This window comes from Cyanistes caeruleus, chromosome 4, assembly GCF_971803275.1.
Source record: "Cyanistes caeruleus chromosome 4, bCyaCae1.hap1.1, whole genome shotgun sequence".
Taxonomy (NCBI): domain Eukaryota; kingdom Metazoa; phylum Chordata; class Aves; order Passeriformes; family Paridae; genus Cyanistes; species Cyanistes caeruleus.
This window is the reverse complement of record NC_141704.1, coordinates 20,298,954-20,323,044: the sequence shown is the minus strand read 5'-3', so window position 1 is coordinate 20,323,044 and position 24,091 is coordinate 20,298,954. Positions and strand designations below refer to the sequence as shown.

Genomic DNA, 24,091 nt, shown 5'->3' with positions numbered 1-24,091 from the left:
TAATCATTGTCTTCAAACAATGTGTGGAAGAATGAGTTAGAATAATCTCCTTCCAATCGTTGTCATGTAAAATATTTAATTTCCAGTTCTGCTTTGTCCCAGACAGGATCTTTGTCATTAAAATGAGAGCAGATTTTGATATGTAATATATTTGGTGACATGTCAGGGTGGCACCACTTTGACCTTTTCAGTTTTCTACATTTCATTTAGAGCCTGTTTCTTCCTTTTGCTTTTATTACTGATCAAGAAATAGAAGTTGAACAGAGGGCCAATCAAACTGGAAATTAAAGACAAAGGGTCAAAAATTATATTAAATAAGTACATTAAATTAATCTGTCTATTAAAATTAGGTAAAACCCTAGCCCTTTTTCCACTCCCCTTTAAAACACAATAAAAATAATAAACCAGAGAAATGAGCTTTCCTATTTACATTTTCAAAATATACAAGATAAATCTGCTATCTCACATGTCCTCTCATACACTACATTTTTTTCAGAAATTAATATATCAATACTTTTTACATCCTTTTTCAATTGTTTTGCTTTTCATTTTGCTGATCTTCACATTCATTTTGTTTCCAGTAGTTGGCTACTTATCTTAAGCAGGACATGAAGCACTCAGCAAGGAGTTGAGCTGTCCTGTACATTTGTATACCAGCTGCACAAGAGGCACAGTGTCCCAATTAACTTCTCTTAGCTCACAGTTTATTAACACAGACCTGTCCAGTTTTGCTGTTGTGTGCAGACTTAAACTATGATTTTTGTAAACCTATGTAGACTCAGACCTCATAGTTAGATACTATTCAGTTTCCATTTTAAAAGCATTTCTGGCCCAATGGCTCAGATGAAAAGTCTGAAGACAGTGGATAATAGGATCAAGCTGGAAGGGACATTAAGAAATCATCCATTCCACCTCCCAGCCCCAAGCAAGAGCTAAGTACACTTACATAACCACTGGGCAGGTGTTTGTCTAATACATACTTGCAGATCCTTATCAATGGAGGCTCCAAAATGTCCCCAAGCAAGCTGGTAGAATATTTAATGTCTTAAATATTAAAAGGGGCTTTCTTCAAACCTAGACAGAATCATGCTATAGATTAATTCCATTCTTTCTCTGTACATACACTGTATTTAGATGAACAAGTGGTCCTCTACATTTCTGCAAAAGACTATTGAAAACATTATTTTCTATCACCTCTTCTTAGTCAACTCTTCTTCAGGTGAACTAAGCCCCCTGCTCAGCAGTTCCTCACAGACCACATTTTTGAGATTTTGTCTTTGTTCTTGCCTGCTTGAGGAGTTTCACCTTTTCTAAAGTGAGGGACAAAACCTGTACTGAATCAAAAGGATGTTCCACAACTGACAGACAAATTGGAGGATCACTCAAATTATTTTACAGATGGTATGTCCACCTGCATGTTCCATTAAAACATGAGAAATGTACGTTATAATTTACTATCCACCCTGCATCATTTTTTAAAATAGTATTTTCTGACCAGTCTGTCTGAATTCCTCATTGTATAGATCCTTCTTGCAGAAGCCAAATGCCTTGTTGGTGTCTTAAATTTGTCGCTTTCCAGACAGTGTTTTCAGATTTGGACTCTAAGGATTTCTTCTAGCTACTCATAGTCCTAGTTTTAGTCCTTGAGACCTTAAAGTAACCTCCAGATATTACAGTAATCTTCGTTCCAAGTCCATCTGGGTTAAACATGAAAATATTGGCTAGTACCTGATCCAGCTTAAACAACTGCCCAATAACACACAACACATTCTTTCAGTTAAACAGAAATCATTGCTAATTGCTCTCTGAGAAAAGTTTTCTGAATAGGTCTGCATCCAGCCTATTTACACCTAGATCACAATTGCCAGATTTGCTCAGAATACTGTATGTGACAATTGAGATAACACTACAAAATTTGAAAGATATGACACATCAAGTGCTTTTTCTCCAGCTATAAGCTGTTATCCTGTCAAAGAAAATTATTAGATGGATTTGATACTATTTGTTCTTAACAATTCTGCACTGGTTATCAATCATTTCCCTGTAGTTACATATGATTTCCCTGATTGTTTACCTGAGTATTTTTCTAGGAAATAAAAATTACTTGTCTGTCCTGCCTCCCTCTGCTTTCTTTCTTCAGAACCATTAGAGTCCCTGATAACTACAATAGTTGGTAAATTTCTGGGAGCACAAAGGTTACCAAAAATCAAGTTTTCTAATAGAAAACATAAATCTCAAGGGGAAAGAAAATCAAACCACTAATCACAACTTACTATGCTTCTTGGTGTTACACTGATCTTTTAATGTTTAGGACACCTACTTATAATTTTAACTGCTTTGGATACACAATCCTGTTAATAATATTTATTTATCTTATTCATGTTAATTATTTATCAAACTACAATGGTCTTCTTTATTGCAGGATCAATGAAGATCCAGCTAACACAAACTCAAGTAATTGTGGTTATAATGTAATTACGGTTTTTGCTTGCACCCATCTGAAGTTCTCTCATAGTCCTGGAAATGGAAAACAGTAAAAAGTCCCGTATTTTATTTGCTGCCTTTCAGAACTCAGAACTAGCTGTGTTGCAGATGGTTTCAAGAAAAGATGATTTTTCAGCCAATTAATTCAGTGAGTGTCTAGAGAAGCCAATCTACTTGCCATAGACAAACTATTTATTTTAAATATGAACTGTGAAAGAATTATCCATGCCTTTGCTAGCCCCAGAACAAAGCAATGTACAGTAGACAGCTTTGGCTCTCCCATGAAGACACCTAGGAGCTGACAGCCATAATCAGAAGCTAGAAAAAAACATTTATCAGTTAAACAAGCGAGCATATTACATACACTGGTTCCCTGATTTCAAGAATGGCTGTAATTATCCTCTACAACCTAGTTCTTGCAAGTAATCACTTACCTTTATGTTTCAAGCATAAGTACCTGAAACACACATGTGCCTTTCTATATGAAAGAGATGCTCTCTATATTCACATGCAGTTAGTGAAAGTGGAAGATAGTATCATATTTTCTCATCCAAGTTGATTCTAAAGAACTGGAGTTTACATGTACATGCCCTGAAAGTCTAATCTAGTAGATTAACCCAGACTTCCTGTCCCAGAAAGGACAGGAAGTTTGTGGAGGGAGGGGAAGGCTATGAAAGAGGGTGGAATTGGTCTTTCACCAAGTACAGCATTAAATGACAACATTTAATGCTGTACTTGGTGAAAGACCAATTCCACCCTCTTTCAAACCACCTGCTACTCATCATCTTATTCCTTGGTGGACAAAACCTACTGTTCCTGAGAAACAGCCATTTTTTTTCAGGCCAGAAAAAAACTATGAAAGTGAGAAGAAAAAAAAAAAAAAATTAAAAGCATCACAGGGACTTAAATATACTTCTCATAATGCCTGTATTTGTACAGCATATTTTATTTTGAAGGAAAAATGGCAAGCTTATGTCTTTCACTTCAGAGTGGAGGGGTTTTGCTGTTTTTAAAATTCATCAAAATTAAAACCCCTAGGTTTATCCATGCTGGAACATGGAAAAAGCTCTCACTGGACCATAATTCTTAAGATGAATCAAAAATTGCATTTCCTCAAATCTGGCTGTAGCCCAGCATGTGGTTCCTTTTTGCCCCTAAGTCATCAAGAAGCTGCCCCTTTGCAAAAGGGTCAAGAGATAAATATTTTTTGCCTCTCTTCTTAAATTGCTGCCAGAATTGCCCCCTTGGCAGACATGCAAGAAGCAAAATCACCCAGCTGAGTCCAGGTAACACACCCCTGGGTGTTCTGACCACCTAATCAGGTCTCAGCGATGCTCGGCCACTCTGCAGCTATAAAGAGCGAACCTGGTGAACACACACTCACCGATTTCTCTGGAGATCTGGGTGAACGCCTCCACACCGCTCTCTCCGTAGTTGCCTTCGGAAGCCAGCGTTGAGACATAGTTCCACCCAAGGGCCGTCACGATGTCAACCATGGCCTGTGCTTGGTAGGAGTCTGGCGGGACCACTCGAGAGAAGTAGTCGTACCTGGTGTTATCGCTCAGTTCTGGAGCTGTAGATGCATAGCTGATTTGAGGTATCTGCAAACAGAATGACAAGTCATGCAAGCCAATCTAATAACATTTTACAGTACACACTTGTACGTTTGAAAGGCTTGTAATAGATTATACACAGGCATTGTGCGGAACCAAATATCTCGGTTTAATTAAATCAGCTGATCAGAAAGCGTCTCGGATTTTGTATAATGTCAGTCAAGCCTTATTGTGTAATGCTCTCACCAAGAAATAATGCATTCAGCTTTGGTCCAGATGTCACGATTCTTGACATGTAAACATAACAATTTCTTTTTTTATTCTGGCCCTAATAGAAACAAGTGGAGTAAAAATAAATGGGAGAAAAGAAAAATTTCTTACTATTTATACAGAAAATGAAAAGGTCAGTTATGAAGACTGTGATTCTTTAAATTTGACAAGTAAAATGTAGATTATTTCCATTTCTTTATTTATGTTCAGGAAAATGTGTGTTCCCATTTTATAACTATTTTTCGAGCTTTCTCTGCCACAGGTTTTTCATTTTCCAGTTTATATAGTTCATTTTGTATAATTTAAGAACATGAAGGCTATGTATTAAATAGCAAAAGTTATCTGATGAAAAAAAACCCCACACCTAAAAAAATTTCTTGTACATGACACCCATATACAGAATGAGAAAAGTTACAAGGATGGTAAATTTTGTAGAAGACACCTCAACATTCTTAGTGGAAATGTACCTAAAAAACTGGATTTATTCCAGTTTTATTATGTAAATTCCAGTCTTATTATGATTTTATTCTCCTAGGAAAAAAAACAAGGGTGGTTTTCTGTTAACTCTTGTCTTTAGAGATGGTTCATCAATGCCCAGAAGAGATATTGTAAACAACACTCACTTACTTTGAAGAATATTTTTGGTGCAAGAAAATTTAATTAACATTTATTCTAACTTAAAAGGAGAATTGTTTTCTTATTTAAAATGGTAAAACTGATTAAACAGTCCTTAGCTTGAAATAAAAGGTACTCCAAATTTGCATTGCATTGTGATCTATATTACTAAGAATTGCTTCATTCATGTCACAAAACATATAATAGTCTTCAGGAAAGCAATCTGAATGGAGCTCCTAAGCTGATTCTGTCAAGAGCATAACTGAGCAGTGCCAGGCAGCAGGTGCTCTGGTAAATGCTCTCTGTGATATTAGATGTTAGAGTAGAAAGTTTCAGTGCAACTGTTATGGCCTGTTCAGTGCTTCCTCATCAGTACAAACCAGAACAGGGATCTGGGACAAATGTAAGGAATTCAAGGAGTCTGATCATTAACCAAACCTGCACAGACAGTGCAGATATATTCATACAGCCTGAATAAACAGTTAATTGCCTAAGGGTTGGCACAATCATTTCTCAGTCAGAAACTAACAAAATTAACTCATGTTTCTGGGCTGTATTCTTCTTTAACAAAGTTTCTACACATGGAAATGCCTCAGAATAAAAATCTGAAATGTTGTTATAATAACAACCAAAGAAAACAGAAAGAAGAGAGGGAGGATAACAGAAAAAGTTAGAGCTTATATTTCATGGAAATCAATTACTAACAAAGAAAAAATACTCCAAGTAAAACTAAAGGATATTTTTTTCTTACAAAACTTGCCTCATATATCCCCTTTCTTTCAGAAAGTTTTTGAAACATCTTTACCTCTTTACAGATAAATTATTTTTGTCCTGTAATAATACAATTTTGCATATTTAGAGCACAGATCATTGCCTTTCTAAACTTGTTCTATTACTCTCTAAAACAGTCTTTTTTTTTTTACAGATGTGAAAGTAATAAACACAATCTTTGTGACTTAACTCATTTTGATCCTTGGTGCTCCATTTCACAAATATTATGCCATTGTTCCTTTGCTGAAAGTTATTTCATCAATAACATCAGCACAATACCAGTAAGAAATCTTTTAGTCTGTTACTTTGACAGTGATAATCTTGAAGCCTAGACCACAGACTTATATCCATTAACTCTCCCAGTTCATTTTTGTTCAGGCATGAGACGAATTACAAATCTTAGATGTGTGTTTGTGTTGGTTCAACCACAGCAATGAGATGTTTCAGATCAACAGAGATATTTTATGTACTACGAATACCACTTTTTTTGGAGCCTTGAAAAATGAAGAAAAGAGATGTTCCTTTCCTACTTTTCAGCTCTTTGCAGTTCAACTTCTTCCCTAGAGTTATTTCTAATAATAGTGGAAGAAAACAGAAGGCAAACACTACACAAACACAATACTCTGAAATCACTGTGCACACTAGAAAGCTTAAATCACCACTGTTTTATAACATCTGCCAGCTTTTCACTAGCAGGAAAGAACAACACACCATGTCAAAGTAGGGAGAAAGACACTCTCTAAATAGCAAACCAACCATAAGTTTCAAAAAAAAAAAATGGTTTTTGCAATGAAATATATAATTATTTTCCTCATTTCTTTTTGTATATATTCTTCGTGATTATAAGCAACACCATGTTCATGAGTTTTCTCCCCAGAATTGCAGAACTCCCACCCAGAAATGCTTCATGGACTTCTTTTTTTGAAAGCAGTTTATGCAAAAGTAAATAGTAACTTCCTCCCTTGCCTGCTTTTAAATGTATTATTTTATATAGGGTAGCTCTGAAAAATATCTTTAAAATTTGAGAATTTGGTTTATACTCCAGTTACATAGGAAGTGAACAGACTGAGAATGAGATTCAAAGAAATTTTTTGGCACGAGGTCAAATTCTTTGGATTTAGTGATTCAATAATCCATGAATGAAAAATATATACATTAAAACGTAACAACTCTAGTTATGGACTGTAGGTTTAATAAACCATTTTACATTTCCCCAAGTACATTTTACAAGATGGAGCATAATGCAGCCTAAGCAAGGGAACTGTTATGCTCTATCAATTCAGTAATGTGTGTTTTTAAAACTCCCTAAATACAGACTGTATTTCTACTTTAAGTTCCACTGGTCTCTTGAGACATAAATTTGCATTTTGAAAGAAACCTGTAAAGAAGGAGTTTTATTTTTCATTCTAGATTTCTCAGTCTAATTTTCAAAATTAAATACGATTAAATACATTGTATTTAAGTAGTATATATCAGTGTTAATGGTGTATTTCCTTGTCTTTGGGGGGAAAAATTGATTATGTAACCACATTTGAATTGGTTCTTGCACAACATCTGTCACATTCACTGACAGTTGCTAAGAGCATTTGTGTTTGACTATTCATTGATATGATTTTTCTATTCTTTCCTAACCTATGGTTTGGCCACTGTTTCCCATTAACCTATAACCTGCTGATAAACTCAACTTCTAGTAGGTGACAGACTTGAAGTTTTTGAAATTATTATATAGATTAATTCACAGAAGTGCTATTTTTATTAATTTTAAACCTTAAGCTCTCTATTAAATGCTGAAAACAAAAAAAAAAATCTTTGTGTGATGTTTTAAAATCCAGTTTTAGTTTTGTACTAGTCTTAAATGGCCTGATACTTACTGAGCTACTGCTCAAACTACTCATGATACCTCAGTCCTTTAACCTAAGTCAGTGGTGGCTTCATTCTATTGTTCAGTCACTGGCATCAGAAAACTATTCAGTATGCTTAAAAAAATAAAACAATTTGGAGAAAAACAAACCAAAACAAACCCAAAACTAAACCCAAATACACACACACACAAAAAAAAAAAATCCCCAACATTGCTGATAACTAAGCAGATCACCTAACCCTTGAAGATACGTTCAAGCCAAAATCAGCAGCCCAGTCTGTTTTTTCATGCATCTATCTGTCTCCATCTCCTAGCTGACTTAAAATCTGTCTCTAAAGATCTCCCCTTCCCAGAAGATTAGAGAAGATGGAGCAGGTACTTTCAGAAGTGACCATCCACAAGCATGACTGTAGCAGCTCTTCAAATGAGGAAGGACAAGCACCGAGCATTACTACAAAACAGAATTGTACTCCCTTACAGAGGAAGTGTGGACAACTTCAGGAGTGTCAAAGGTAGCTAATGTAACTTTCAATCTATTTCAGACAAGTGGTAAAGCACTTTCAGCTCCTCATACACTGAAAACAAGAGCCACCCACTACTCCTGAATTCAGGACTATTCGTAGAGGAACATTCCCATGGATGTGTCTGGAGGGTCCAGTGCTGGGGTCCAAACCCTAGAACACAGAAGAGCTGCACTGAGGATAACAGAGGAAACACGACCTAGTTGTGCCCTTCCAGCAGGGTGTCTTCACCAAAGCAGGCAATTTTTAGCATGCTTTCTTTTGAATTATATGCTCTCCAAGTTTAAGGCAAAAGTTCACTAGAACCCTTTTACTGAGCTTTCAAATCCATTTGCATGCTACATTTGACAATGTAAAGCATCAGCTGGCCATTTCATATGCCATCTTCCTTTACACAGTCTTCCAGCTGAAAGCATGATTTGGGAACAAAATAGCAGTGAAATGAGCAAAGCCCATAAGGAAAAAGACTTGAAAAAGGAATTACTATCAATTTTAAAAATTAGACATGAGTTCCACTCACAGCAGTAACTATGTTGTACTGTTACACAGAGTAATGGGCTTAAATCACTCATCTTCAGTTTCACTACCCACTCAGTCCTAGCACTACTAATTTTAACATATCAACTAGCACTTTATTACTCTTTTCCATTCTCTGAGCCATCTTTTTTTTTTTTTTTGGTTTCTTTTGAGGAATATTAGCAATAACACATTAAAAATAGTAATAATTGCAACTAAAAAATTGAGGTCAATAAACTTTAAGTTAATGACTACTCAATATCAACTGGCATTTTACCACCAACTAATACAGCTTGCAAAGCTGTTAAAGTACTCGGAATAAAATTTGACTGTGGAAACATGTTTTCAACTTGATGAATTTTTGAATTTTAAATGTCTATCATTAATCATTAATGGCCCTGTCTTTTCAAGATTTTTATTCCCTCTTCTGTATGGCAAGAGAGAGTTCTTTGTGAGTACAAAAAATTCACAGCAGTGAAATGAATCCTTAGGGCCTACATTGAACAGTTGCAGGAGGAGAGCCAAGGTCACCATACTTAGGCTATTAGTGACATTTTTTAATTGCCATCAGCCAGAGTTTGTACCATCTTAGTTTGCTTTTGCTTCTGGAAAACGTCAGCCTGCAACACAGTAATGCCAAAGTCATTCAGGAAGGGCTTTCAAGATTCAAAAGAGTTTGATAAAGCTTAACAACATCCTGCTGTATACCAAACAATACTGAAAATGTCTTTTATTATTACTAACTAAAGGAGAAGGTGAAATGCACCCTGGAACATTTCTCTCCACTGACTATAAAGGGAGCCTAGGAGATTAATTCAACTGTTCTGTACACTATGAAGAACAATAATGTAAAAACTACATGTCTTCCATTGAATCTCACAATCCCACTCACTTTGGCTACACATGATTATTAAGGTGCCTTATGTTCAATGTCCTCCTATGACGTCCTCATCCTTCCCTCGATGACAAACACTGGGGAGGCCACCCATGCCATCATTACATACCTCACTTCACTCATTTCAGAATAAACCAATATTAAATCACTCTGTGAAGACCTAACACAGTAAGACTCAGTAATGCCTTTGGAGATGTGAGAAGGCCCATTCAATACTCAGAGCAGCAAGGGTGGCATCTTGACAACTCCACCAACTACAAATCAACTCCGCTTAGAGCTGATGTTATGGAAAAGTTTCAACATATGATGTTTTTTGAATCAGCCTTATTCCATGGATTTTACTGTGAGTAGGAGTGATCTACAACAATAAATTTTCCCGGTAGATAAATTCATGTATTTGTTTATATTTATTAACTCAGGCAATTCTAATCTATATTTATTTAGATTAATAGATTCTCCCTGGAAGTTAAGGACCCTCGATGACAATATTTATTATGTGTCAAGCAAAGCATGTTGTTCAGAAATTACCACTGATATCCACCTCACCCCACAAAAAATAGGTTGATATTAATTTGAGCAAAAGCAAGAAAACACAAGTATGTTTTCCACCCAGATGAAGACAATTTAAAATGCATTTAGTCAAAAAAGGTTTAGTAGAATTTAAAAAGCTTTGGAAACAGAAAGAAGAAAAGTATAATCAGCTGTCATAAACTGCTTTGACTTTGTAGGCAGGATTTCTTTAAAGCCATTTGAATTATTCCAATTCATTCTATTTACAGTAAATATCATAGCAGTTTCTGTCAAGGCTGCTTGCAATTCGTACACCTAATGATGAGGAGGTAACGGATAGGGCGTTTGAAATATTTTGGAAGTTCCACATATACTTGTACGTGCTTTGTGCAAAGATATGGGGTTTTGTGATGAAATGAAACATAGCTATTTTTTGCCCCAAATACAGAAAGAAAAGGGATCTATCATACTTAAATGCCTCTAAGCAGGAATAGATCGATTATTTTACTTTTTTCTTTCTATTTGTCCTTTACTGTGTTTGATTCTCTTGCCAGTTACCCTCTGAAGACATATTCCTGTACAGAATATGACTTCAGTGATCAGCACTGATATTTTCATGAAAGCACATAAACGAGGATCAATGCAGCTCCATTTGTTGCTAACAAAATTATTTATGAAACCATCATAAGCTGGTCTGGTATGTGAAAAATTGCAGAGACAGATGCAATTGCTAGCCCAGTGGAAATATGGGGGTTAAAATCAAACATGCAGATCTTCTCTTTCATTAGTGATTTCCTCTTTTTTTTCCTCTCCACTACAAACACAGTAATTATTCATCACACTTATTTCTGAGGATATTGCTGGTGGTCAAATGGACTAGCAACTACAGTAGTCTGGATTGAATTACCCTAGTAAATGTATTTTTTTATGGTTAATACATGTAATTGCATAGTGTCAGATAATGGGCTGACAAACTATTGAAGCTCCATTGCATCACCACCTGCCAGAAAGTATCTTTCACAAAGTCTAACAAGACATGCTACAGCAAGTGTATTTCAGTTTATGACCTGCTGTTCTGCCCTGGTAGAACAGGATATGACAAAGGAAGGATGTGTATAATATAAACCACCAAATAAAAAGTGTTTGAATTTGATTATGTTCATTCCAGTGGGTTGAAGTAGGTCAGGGACTCATTAGAAGCCATTACTTTTAATTATACACAAGGGATACTGTAGAAAATACTAATATGATATCCCAATCTCAAATCCCACAATAGATGCAGCATCTACAAAATATATTCACCACTACAGAAAGTATGGGGCACACTATAGGGCAAAACATTAAAAGAATATTTATGCATTAGGAACATTTTTACAACCAAAGTACACCTTGTCACACACTGTGCAATGCTGTGTAACTCCAGAATGGATGAGAATCCATCTAGGGACAGCTGAAAGTGTCATCAATATTCTGTGCAGGGAATTCTATTGATAAATATTAAACAATGGCATTTTCTCAGTATGGGAGTTCTAGATCAGTATTTCCACATCATTTCAAATCCTGGGGTTTTCCTCGGGTTAAACAGTTGCACATTACTTATCCACCATCTTTAGGCAGGCTCTTTCTAAATATTTTAAGCCCAACTGAGGTCCAGGCACTGAATGATAAACCGAAGAAGCAGCAGATCAAATGAGAAATATTCATACTGAGATCAAATCACAAGGAGGGGGGATGGAGGGAACCTTGAGCTTGGGAATTGCTGGTAGCTCTTCCTTTACAGAACCTTCTGTTCTCCAATCATCAGATCAAACAGAAAGCCAAGGATGGTCAGATAGCTTTAGGGACTTCTTAACTATTAAAATTCCCTTTCTACTTGTCGGTGAAACCCACACTTAATTATGTGTATCAATATATTATACTTGTGTCAGACTCTGCTGAGCACAGTGTGAACTCTGATATTTCACTTTTTCTAGCTCCACTTTCCTCATTAGAGCTTGTCACGTCAGTGACTGGAACTCTAATCTCTTTTGATGAGTTTGAGAAAAATATACAAAAAATGTGCATTCCTTTTAGTCTGAACTAAGAAAGCTGAGCTTTTATTATTATTCAGCAGTAAAAAATTTTCCTAGTAGGTCAGAGTATCCCTCAGCCACAATCAGGTTTTCTTTACATTCATTTGATAATTTGTATCAGAGAGAGCACAGCAAGCAATTTCAGAGACTTGCCCAGGGGGACATACACTCATCCATGGAAATTTTTCTGATTAGGAGACCATCACTATGGAAGGAAGTATGAGATACAGGAAGAAAGGGAGAAGCATTGGAACAGACTGCCCAGGAAGGTGGTGGAGACACTATCCCTGGGATGTTCAAGACACAACAATGTGGCACTTAGTGATAGCTCTGGTTGACAGGGTGGTGATCAAAGGTGACCTCAGAGGTCTTTTCCAACCTTAATGATTCTGTGAAGGGGACAGTGCTCTCAGCAGGATGCAAGACGGGAGGCTCTGCTAAAGGAACAACTCTGATCTTTGTGTTCACTTTTTACTGCTGCAAGGCCACTCCAGTTTACACCACCACCTGAGCAGTAGTGCCACTCTTTTGCTACCCATGCTGCCACCTTATCATGAGATACAAGCAAGGAGGAATAAAAAGCAAATTTGAGGAGGAAAAGCAAATTTTGTATTCTTGACAGCTGTCTCCACCCTTGTGGACAACGTGATGATGTGTGAGCAGGGCTCAACTGGCCAGACAGATACGTACATGCACTGCTTTAATGGGTGCTTCCACATGTTCTACAGTGCATTGCCTACACTTCAGCTATGGCTCAGAAAGCCCAGCTTTCCTGTAACCTCTCTGTCCCATGCTAAAGACTTGGGTACCACATATCAGAATGCATTAAGAAAATCACTATGAATCACCATAGCTATTGATTCCTTTTGCAGCACACACAATTCATATGGGATTATCAAGCATCATCTTAAACCCATATACTACACACATAGAAGAAGGAAAATTAAAAGTATCCCTGTTTTTTCCGTGTCTGGATGAATTTTCTTTCATTCTTAAAACAATCAGACTTGGCTGATAAACAGTTTTACCTTGAGTTTTTAACCTTAAAAGTTATAAAACATTAGCCAATGTCAAGCGATTTCCAAAAAATTCAAGATTTCCTGTATTACCACAGTGAAATGCTAAGTCCAGTTTCTACCAGCAGAAAAGTTAAAGAAAAAAGCAAAACATTTATGGATGAGAATGAGGTGGAGGGAAACAAAGCAACAATAATGATTACTTTAATTATGTGATAAAAATTATTCAGATGGAAGAAATAACCTAGTGTTCTCTTTCCCTGTACCTAATTGTCAGTGTCTTGACAAAGTACAACCTGGCTGTCAAGAAGGTAATCTTACTTGTCCCTTTTGAAAAATCTCAGGTTTGAAACACAGAAAAGCAAATGCAATTGCATTATCCACTGTCTGAGGATTGTTCAAAAGAGTAACTATCCAATCTTAGACTAGAAAAAAGAAGCCTTGTAATTAGGGCTCAGAAGTACACTGCAGAAACAAAAACATGCCTTGTCCTCTACTCCCACCAAAGAGCTATATTGAAACCTGTATGTCCAAGCACATACAGAGACTTGGTACCCACCATTTCCACCAAGGTATCCTGCAGACAGACTTTGGGGTTATGATGGTGGACATGGTTCTCTGGAGACTGCTCCACAGCCAAAGAGGAACAGCACAAACAGTGCTAAGATTAGCAAAACAATCAACTTTCACAAATACCTATATTTCATATATTTTACCATTCTGATAGGATAGGTACAGCCTTATAAATCATATTCAACACATAAAGACAGATCACAACTCAAGGAAGCTGTGCACATGGACAGAGCGATAAGAGATACCTTTAAAGTCTAAACTTATCCACCACATTTTGATCCTGTCAGCAGCCATGAGTAAAATTTCCAAAAAAGTAATGATTGTCATAAAAGTCAGAATTCAGAAGAAATTATTATATTTTTATAAATGTACTTTATGTATGTATAATATACATATATATACATGCACACACATTCCATCCATTGGGCCCTTTTTCTTTCTGTTCTTTTAGTGTAATTAGTGGTTTATACTTCCCCACTGAGGAGGCCACCCAAATTTTATTTCTAAGTTGACATTGTTACTGACTCAAATTGAACAAGATTAGCTTTAAGAAAAGCACAGCCTAAGGGGAATAAGTTCACTTGAAGAAACAGAAACCTTGCAGAGGTTTCTTACATGTACAGCAATATATTCTCCATTTAAATAAGATGCTTATAATATGGAGGAAATATTTTTTTTAATAGTGCTATTTCTTATTGAACCTATTACCATATAGTTACATATACCTGACATTTTCTCCTTTTTTTCTTATATCTCATTCTTACTTATTTTCCTGAGACATTTCAATAGCCTCTAGTTCCCTCCTGCTCCCTTCAGGATGGTCTCTCTCTTTTCTCTACATGAACACATTCTTCCCAGATATCCCTTTTCCTTCCTTCAATCCTGTTCTCCTTACCTCTTCTCACCCTCTCTTCCTCAACCACAATTTGACTGAACTTAGAAGGAAAAGTAGACAGTAGTTGGCTTCTAAAGAGTGATTTAGAATACTCAGTTTGAGCTCTGCTTCTCTCCTTTGGCAGATCATGTTCAGAGATATTCAGCGGAAAGGGCAAAGGGAAACTCATCTTCTGTGAAATATGGCTGGACAGGGTCACTCTTGACTCTCATCTACTGAGTAGGACTTCCTTTCCCACAGTAAACAATTTTGCTCTCTGACTGCATTGGGAATATGTCCACAAAGTCAGCAAAAACTGTATTTGATGTAGGAAAAAAGCCTATATTGGATGAGCATTTCACAATTTCTGCAAATTCTCCTTTTCCCTATTTTTATTCATTGCAATTTAACTACAAATCAGTTTACTGTTATCACCACCATACAGCCTTGTTTGAGTGTGTTAGCCTTAGCCTTCCTGGCTAGTGCAATGGAGATTTCCTCCCTAGCTATGACTCTCCAATATCTTTAAGTCCAAATAGAGAATGATATATAAGTATTTTTGAAGGTTCTTAAAAGTCCTCCTCAGTTAGCTTGATCCTGTAAGTCTGGCCACACCATCAACATCCTACTTCAGCAGCTCAGCAGGATGATGAAAGAAGAGGGCCTGAGGAGCTTTCAATAAGTTCAAAAGCTCCCCCACTCAAATTTTTTCCCATGTCAGCAATCCCAGTAACAACTCAGATTTCTGACAGCATGTCAGTAGTCAGAGGCAGAGCTTGCTGATAACCACTTTCCAGCGCCCTGAGAAGCAGCTCTCCTGCCTGCTTTCCCACCCGCAGGGATCAGCTCACCTTTCCCATTCAGCATGGCCAGGCAATGCTTCAGTTGGCAGACAAGTAAATCTTGGCCCCGAGGCTGCACATAAACCCTTTTTTTCCCACCTAAAACAGTTGAAATATCCATGTCAGCCCACAATGTATATCACAGAATTGTGTCTTTCTTTAGCAGAATAAGAAACCAATTGGTTCTGTTCTGTCCAAATATTGGAAACCTTAATACTCATCAGCTGTTGAAGATTTTTGCTATGACTGATGCAAAACACCACTATTTAAACACAGCTTTAGTACAGACCTTCTGAAGATAACCCCATGCTTTCCTGACTTTGTTCTGTCTGCAGCTATGCAGTGCATCAGTGTAGTTTTTAGAAATCTCTTCTATACTGCGCACAAATGATTTGTATTAGGGACTAGAGTGCCACTGTATCACTTCTAAATACTACAGCAGCTTTTGATGAGTGAACATCTTTTATTTTGAAATTGTCCTCCCTCAGTCTGTTGCTGCATATGTTAAAAGACCCCATCAAAAGCAAAATTACACTAAACTAGATTTAAAAGTGTCAAGCGCATTGAATAAACATTGGAGACATCAAAAGCCTGAGTGGATGCTCCTGACAACAAGTGGTGTGGGAATGCCAGCCTGTGCTGAGCCTGATACAATTCCATTTCTGTCTACTTACTGAAATTGCTTCACAAATATATTTCTGCATATCAGTGTCACCTATCCAGTTCCAGGCACTGGAAGAATTGGTTTAAAATTGCCAACTGAAAGATATCAACTCATTTTTTTTTCCGTGGAATATCAATGTCATCTACATCTCTTTCAAAGAAAAAAAAAAAAAAAAAAAAACCAACCCACGCAACTTTGAAGCATTTGTTTTTGATGTTTTTAGTCTGTCTTCTCTTTCACAGTTTGTAGATTTTAGTTTTTAATCACAAAAGCTACAAAGCACTGAGGCTTAGTGAAACAGAATTTGTGGGTTGCCTACATGGTAGAAGTTCATTACCTCGGAATGGGATTCATATGATATTTAGTAGCCAATTGAAATACCACGCAAGAGATGTGTCCAAGATCAGGTTCCTTTTTTAGCCCAAAGTCATCTTCAACACATCAGTGTGGTTCAAATATCTTCTGTAAAAACAAGTCTGGAGATGAGTATAATGTTGACAACCGTATTAAGAAATGTTAGTTCCACTAAGTCCACATTTATACACTTGCATCTTCACTTGAGATGCATTTCTTCTGTGTAGGGCTAATGGGAGATCATTAAGTCCCTTTCCTCTAGGTTAGAAACCAATATAGTGTTTTAGCAAAAGCCAAAGTGTGAAACACGGCTCTTGTGTCAACTTTAGCATGCACACAGCCAGAACCAGATCTCCCAAAGGATTGCTCTAACACTGACACTGAGATAGGAAGGATTCTCTGACTCTCCCATGGTAGCAAGGCCCTGCATGGATTGGTCACATAGAACTGGAACACAAGTCCAGAATTGCAGAGTTCCACAGCGTATCTGACCTGGTGCAGGTACCAGGATCTGGCCTTGACTTCTTGAGGAATGTCTGACACTGAATAAAGTATTTGCCAGATATGTAGGAAATAAGGTAACTCACAAGGTGACAGCCCCCACGGGGAAATACAGCCACAGAGTAAGAAAATTTCACTGGCCAAAATCCAGCAGCAGAAGTTTCACACATCCAAGAACATCTTCACAGAGATGAGATGCTCAAGAGCCCCTTTAGGCACGTAAGAGGGTTCTGTGAGGTCTGACTTTTTCTATCTGAGCTTGATAGTCCAAATATAACTCTTTGGATCTATGAAAACAATTAAGGAATACAGTTGCATTATGCCATTTCAAAATGAACCTGCAAATCTTCTGTGTCAGATTTCTAAAGAATGGCAATTTCATTCCCTATTAGAATAAGAATTTTTGTCTGACAGGACTTCCTGCACAGGGGAATAAGTTATTTTCTCTATGTTTGTACAACAATCAGTTTCTTATCTTTGAGCATTTTTCCTTTTCCATTTTTTATATTTTATAGCACATATCCTTTCCACTCACTTAAGACAACTGAGCCAATAATTAACAGAATTTCACTTGAGAGAGAACAATTTTAGCTTTATATACACAGGTGTCAGAACAATCAGACTCTAACAAAGAATGAATTGTTTCAAATGTACTTCTGCATGCACAGAGGAGATTTTTGTGCAAAATAGGCAAGAGCAAAAGCAGAGATACTTCCAGTGCCTTTGCTGGAAGCCATTAGCTCCAATCCCCTCTAACACCCTAGTGTCAAAGCGAAGGGCATCTTCAGATCTGACCCTCTGCACAGCCTGGTGGACACAAGCGTCAGAGCTGCATGGAGGACCTGGAGTTTCCAGAACGTGCTCTGTTCTGTAGCCAGCTACAAAACCTGATTGTGAGACAGGCAGCTGGCTGCAGAAACCCAGGCTCTGATGCCCTGTGCTCTGCCCTGCTAGCCAACAACTGGAGAACCAGAGTAGGGAACAGCACATGGTCCCCCATCCCAGCACAGCCTGGCTGCAGGCACAGCACACCCGCAGTGCCACAGCAGGCTGGAGCCACAAGGCTCACCCAACTAGAGTGCAGGCAAAGGCTTTGCATTTTTCTTAGTGCCCTGAGAATGAAACCTCCCTCTGAGCTGCTGCCCCTCCATCCAGCGCTGTGGGACTGCAGCCAGGAGCAGAACGCAGGAGAGAGATGCTCTGTGGGACACACGGGGCTCCTCGTATCTGCAGCCACAGAAAGAAGACAGCGCTTCTGGGACAGAGCACTGAGAATGAGTCACTAAGTGCACAGCTACTATCATCCCTTTTAAAGCTTATAGAATAAGTTATAGGGGCACAAAAAACCTCTGCAGCTACTGGTAGCTGGCTAGACAGGAGATTATTTGAATCTTTGCACAGGAGCTAGACCAAGCATATTATACCACCACTTTCACACATAGTGATTTTTATTTTTCCCCTCCCACAAGAAGACTGCTCACTTCAAACCACAAATCATTGCTATTACTAGTGTTATTTTCACATCTTTTCCTGAAAGAAAAGAAACAAACAGAAATGCCCTCTTCAGACCTCTGTTTCTGTTTGGATGCATCTGGCTCATACAATAAAAATAGCAGAAGAAGCCATTCTGCATGGGAATTACTGGGTTTTCCTCATGCTACCGTTTCATCATAGACTGTGGAAGTCTCAGCTCTATAGAATAAACTTCAAGAAAGATAATTAAGAATCAGGCTCTCATATGATGTAAGCATTAACTTCTCCTTACTATAATTTTTGAAGATGTAAAACAAAACAATGCAATTTTCCTATATTCTACAGAGAATAAGATGCTCAAGTCTCAAATATTTAATTTCATTATTTAAGTGTTTATGAAGGTCAAGGAAGATTTTCAGATGTGGAACTTCACCTGAAAGCAGCAGTTAAAAAATCAAAATAAAACAAATTATCAGAGATGTGATCTTCTCACACATCTTTTTCTTAAAAACTTCTATATCCACACCTACATATTGTAGAAAAATAGGAAGCACTTGAGATTCTTCTCACACTACATCAATTTCCACATCTTATCTTACTTCAACTCATACCTGTTGTAGAAATCAAATCTAAAAAAAAAAAAAATAGCATGTCCAAACTTTCCAGTTAGTAATAAATTTTTGATGTATAGTCAGAACAGATTAATTTGGTTTATCTGTTTAGAATGCAAAAAGCAGCATGTTAAATATTGAAGTCTCAGAATGTGAAAAAATATATTCTCCTTTTTATTGACTTCAAATATTAAATCTAGAGAACAGTTGGAAGGTAGAGCCTGCAATACCTGCTTTGATTAGCCAACAGATGTTCTACGGAGTCTAAACTTACTGACTCCCTGAGTTTTGATTTTTACTGTTAACTCAAACAATAAGAAAAAAGAAATCTAAGCTTTCCCCCACAACTAACTACAGCCACAACAGCTCTCTAAAACTATCCCTGCTCTAATACTTCATTCTATCTGCTTGAGGGAAAGATTCCTATATCTGAGATAATTTGCACCTGCTTGTATGAGTCACCTGTTAGTACAGCTGCTTCTTAATGATAGTGCCTTGCAGCTGAGATAAGAATGAATTCAACAACTAAAGATCAAGAGGTGATTTGAGAGCCTAATACGTCACTTTCTTCCACTGAACAGAAAACTTATTTCCTAATGAAAATAAAATCATTACATGATCCAATAACTAAAATGAGGAAAGAAAAAAACATTAGGACTAGAAATAAGATACAGGTATTTAATGTTGAAAGTAACAAATCATGGCAAAATTTTGCTGGATCGTACTTGATATCTAGGGTAAAACAGAAGAGTACAGAGTCCAGACTCAGGTCAGAAGACTTTAACTTACTCAGGAAATTGTCAGGTGTGATCTTATGGCAGGTCTGAAAAGTAGAGGAGCTCAGGAAGTTGGCAGGTCTGTCAGACAGCCTCCTACAAGTGCAAGAGCAGCCCTCGAGAATATTCAGGAAGATCACCAAATTTATCAGAGAATCTGCATGACTGAAGAGGGAACTTAGGGCATTGAAAGATTAAAAGGCAATACTCAGGAGGAGAATGGAGGGAACGGGAGTTTAAAAATAAATCATGCCAGACCACCCTGCTATCTCTCTAGAGTATAGTGATGGGCTCTCTAGTCAAGGATAGAGCAGGAGATGTAATTTACATTGGCTTTAGCTTTTGACTCTGTCTCACACAGTATTCTTGTGTCCAAGTTACAAATACACAATCTGCTGGTGAACAAATGGACAGGTAAAAATCCAGTCTGGGAAGGGTCACGACTAAGGGGACATATTCTTGTCTGGAGGCTGGTTAAAATTTGACTACCACAGAGATCTATTCTGGAACTCATCCCGCTTAACATGTTCACCAGTGATCTGCAGGTTTCTGAGACAATGGAATGCACTTTCACACCAAACTGGGGGAAACAGGACAGGGCTGTCATATAAAAGGACTATACAGTTTGAGGAACAGGCCAAAAGGATCCTTATGAAGTTTAACAGGGCGAAAAGCAAATCCCTGCATTTAGGAAGGAAATTGTCCTTGCAATGACGCAGGCTGGAAACTGATACATGAGGAGAGACACTGTGAAAAAGAACCCTGAAGATAGCAGCATGAGACAGCAGCAAAGAGGACGAGAAATATCCTGGGCCGTAGTTACAGGAGCAGGACACAGAATGGATTGTCACTCTCCATTCATCATGGTGGATGATGATGCACACTGGAATACTGTGCCAAGTGTTGGGTCCCGGGTACAAGACAGAAACTGATAAACCAGACCAAGCTCAGCAAAAGGCTGCCAAAATGTTTGGGAGCTGAAGTCCTTGTCCTGTGAGGAGAGGTTGAGGGAGCTGGGATTATCCAGCTTGAAGCAGAGCTGGCTCAAGAGGAAGTAAACACCAGTCCTTCAGCATCAGAAGATACAGCCAGACTTCCCAGCCATGATGTGGCAGTGTGAAAGACAAAAAGCTGAAACAATAAATGTTCAGACTAACATTAGCAGAAACTTTTACACAATAAGACAGTCAGACAGTGCAACACACTGACAGAGAGTATCTCTCCGTTCCTGAGGATTTTCAAGATGCAACCAGATAAAGACCTGAGCGCATGGTCTGATCTCATAGCTGACCTTGCTTTGAGCAGGAGCCAGGGTTATCCTTCCTTACTAGTGACTGGACTGAGCTTTGAGTTATGTGGTTCCTGTAGTTCATGAAGAGAGACAAGAACCTCTGTTGTGCAATTCACCTCTAAATGGACTAAGCAACCTCTACTGGAGACCTATTTGTCTCCAGTAACTGCAAAGATTAGATTAAAGTCACAGCTTCAATAATATTCAAATATATTTCTGTGTACAAAAGAAGCAGCAAATATTTGCCTTCTCATTTAAATATAGAAGTTAAATGGAAGTAGGCATCATCTGACCTAATTTTAGTCCTTTGATATGTCCTGACAGAGGAAAGTAAATATAACACAGTCACTGAAAACATGCAAGAACTTAAATCTATGCAGATTTTGTTGCTACCTTAGAAATGGCAGCTGCACAGTCAGATTTTGGGGTTACTTTCTCTGAGACTTCCTGTGCAGAAAAGAAAGTATATAAAATTTCATGAAACTCATGAAATTGTAAAGGAAATTTACAAAATATTGTTGATCCTTAAAAATCAAACACACATGGAAGATTTCATAGTAAATTAAAAGGCTTCCAACTGTATGGGCAAGAATAGCATGCTATGACAACACAAAAGGGGAAATTTGCATTGTACCAAGAAATATACATCCATGATTACCTAAAATATCCATATATGCACATAGTGTAGGAATAGACCAGAGCAAAAAGTGAGGTCCATTTCCTGTTGGTAAGAATGGTCTCTGCAGCAGCCCCAGTGGCATTCCTCACTAGCAAAATGCCAAGGAACTTCTTGGCTTCTCATGCATCCTGGTTTTGATTTTATAACATGGGCAGTAAAATACCATTAGGCAGGTGTGCACCTCTCTCTGCTAAGGTCCAGTTCCCAGAGGTCCATGGTGTTCTCCCATGAGTGAGGGGCGCCACTAGCCCTAAAGACCACTAGGAATGTGAAAGATGACTTCTACATCTTCCTTCTCCTTTTACAGTAGCAGTGTCTGACAGTCTCCACCATACAAAAAACTCAATGTATTTTAGCAACATGCTCTTTATTTATTTGCAAAAAAAAAAAAAAAATCCACCAACTAGCTAAAAAGGTCAATTTCACTGCAGCAAAGGGATGAAAAACCGTATCTTCATTTCTGCCCTTTCCTCATCATTTTGAAGATGTTCTTTATAAAAAATGTCCATCTCATATAATCAATTTATTTTTTCTTAAACACTACTACATTAAAAAGCTCTTGAAAAAAATATATTCATTTTCATGAGCATTTACCTCTTCCTTCAGAATACATATTGTCAGATTTACTTTGTTTTCCAGTGGCATCATATACATCATTCCAGCACAGGTGCCACTTCAGCTCTAGCCTCTTCAGCATGATGAGCCTTCCTTTGTGCTGTGTGTCCTAGACCACAACAAAAGCTCTTTGGCTGAGCTATTGTGAAAATAAGTCAGGGGTCTGATTGTTAAATATTTCTGCAGGTAAGAAAGAGCATTTACTTGTCATCATGCTTACCATCTATAAAGCAAGAATAATCTCATTAAGGTATACTGTTCCCTTTGCCCATTATCCATTTTTCAATAATGATAGAATTCCGTATTAACAAAATGGTCTCAATTTTTTCAAAGGAAAATATTTCAAAATGCACACTTTAATAAATCCTCAGTCTTTGTAATTAGAAATCAAACTTCTGTAATTTCTTAAATAAAGCAACATACTAACTATGCCACAAATAAATCAAATAAATTACCATTTTTAATTAGGCAAAACAAACAATTAATCAGATGACATTTAAAACTAATTTTCTCTACAGGAGAGAACATGATTTAAATCTGTGCTGAGCCTAGCACTCTCCTTGTGGATATTCCTTCAAATGCAGTGACATTCAAAATCATCATAACATTTTCAGAGACAAGTCTATTTCCATTTTCCAGTATTTGAGGTTTCACTTTTAAGACAGGCTTTTTCAATTACCAAACTTCCGTAGAAACGCTTCATGTCTTAAAGTTTCTGCTCAGCTCCATAGTATGTAATTGCAGAACAGCTGCACAAGTCATACCAACCACTGATAAAAAGGCATTACAAACTTCTAAGCAAATCATATTTATAATGCATAATATTAAAGGCCAAAGAAAATCAGTAGTACTTCAAGGAAAACTTCGGAAAATAGGGCAAGAGCATCTTGGGAAAGCGGTAAATACTGTGCAGCAATGAAAAGATGCAGCTGTCTAAAACATAACTCCCTTACAGCACGCTGAAAACAGAATTACCTTACTTTTGGCTGTACTTTGTCTCCCAAATTAAAGCATTATCTACAGTTAACTGCTTCAAAAACTGGAGTAAAAAACTCTTAGGAGTCCAGTCTTTGAAGGAGTAGGCACTGATTCTAAGCACACGAGTCCTCTCCTGGATTTCACATATTTCAATACAGGAAAGATTTGCCCCTCTGAGCTATTTCAGGTGATCCAGAAGCCACAAAAGAAATGGCCTATTTCCTACTCTGAAAGTGTTCTGTAATTCTTCATCTGCAATGGTACAAGTAAAGAGTGAGTCTGTAGGAACCAGTGGATTAAGGCTCTGTAAAGACGGTCAGCAAGGAAATACAGCAGGTGCACATTTCACTTGCAAGCTTTGCTTAACAATTGTCATCACATGTATACACAGTTCTGCAAAGCATCAAATGGTGAAAACACAGCAAAGATGTTTCATATTCACTAAAAGGTGAAAGAAGAGTTTCTAGAAACTGCAAAATGCAACAGAACATTTCACCCAGACCATTTTCAAGAAAAATCAGAAGTCCAAAATGATACCATGAATTTAATATTTTTTCTGTTGCCCGAAAGAACTGTATGTAGTATGGTATCTTCCTGCTTGGACTGTGACTCCCATCAGCAGAAATGAGTTCAGTGTATGTGAATTGAGGGTAGAACAAGTCTGGCTCTGTATATGCCGTCTGGAGTGTGAGAAGGTAGCAGTAAATTTGCTCTAAGTGAAAGAAGTGGGAAGCTGAAGTGGCCATTTTCATAGCCAGCATATTGCTGTTGAAAAG

At 37.5% G+C, this 24,091-nt stretch overlaps 1 protein-coding gene across 2 annotated transcripts in view; it reads right to left on the bottom strand.

Annotated features, from left to right (window-relative positions):
• Nucleotides 1-24,091, bottom strand: part of GRM8 (glutamate metabotropic receptor 8) — a 308,210-nt gene that overhangs the window by 240,660 nt on the left and 43,459 nt on the right. For both annotated transcript variants that reach the window (XM_086886947.1, XM_086886948.1), the window contains exon 3: nt 3,869-4,085. In XM_086886947.1, the coding sequence (XP_086743073.1) occupies nt 3,869-4,085 (217 nt within the window). The remainder of the gene's footprint in view (nt 1-3,868; nt 4,086-24,091) is intronic.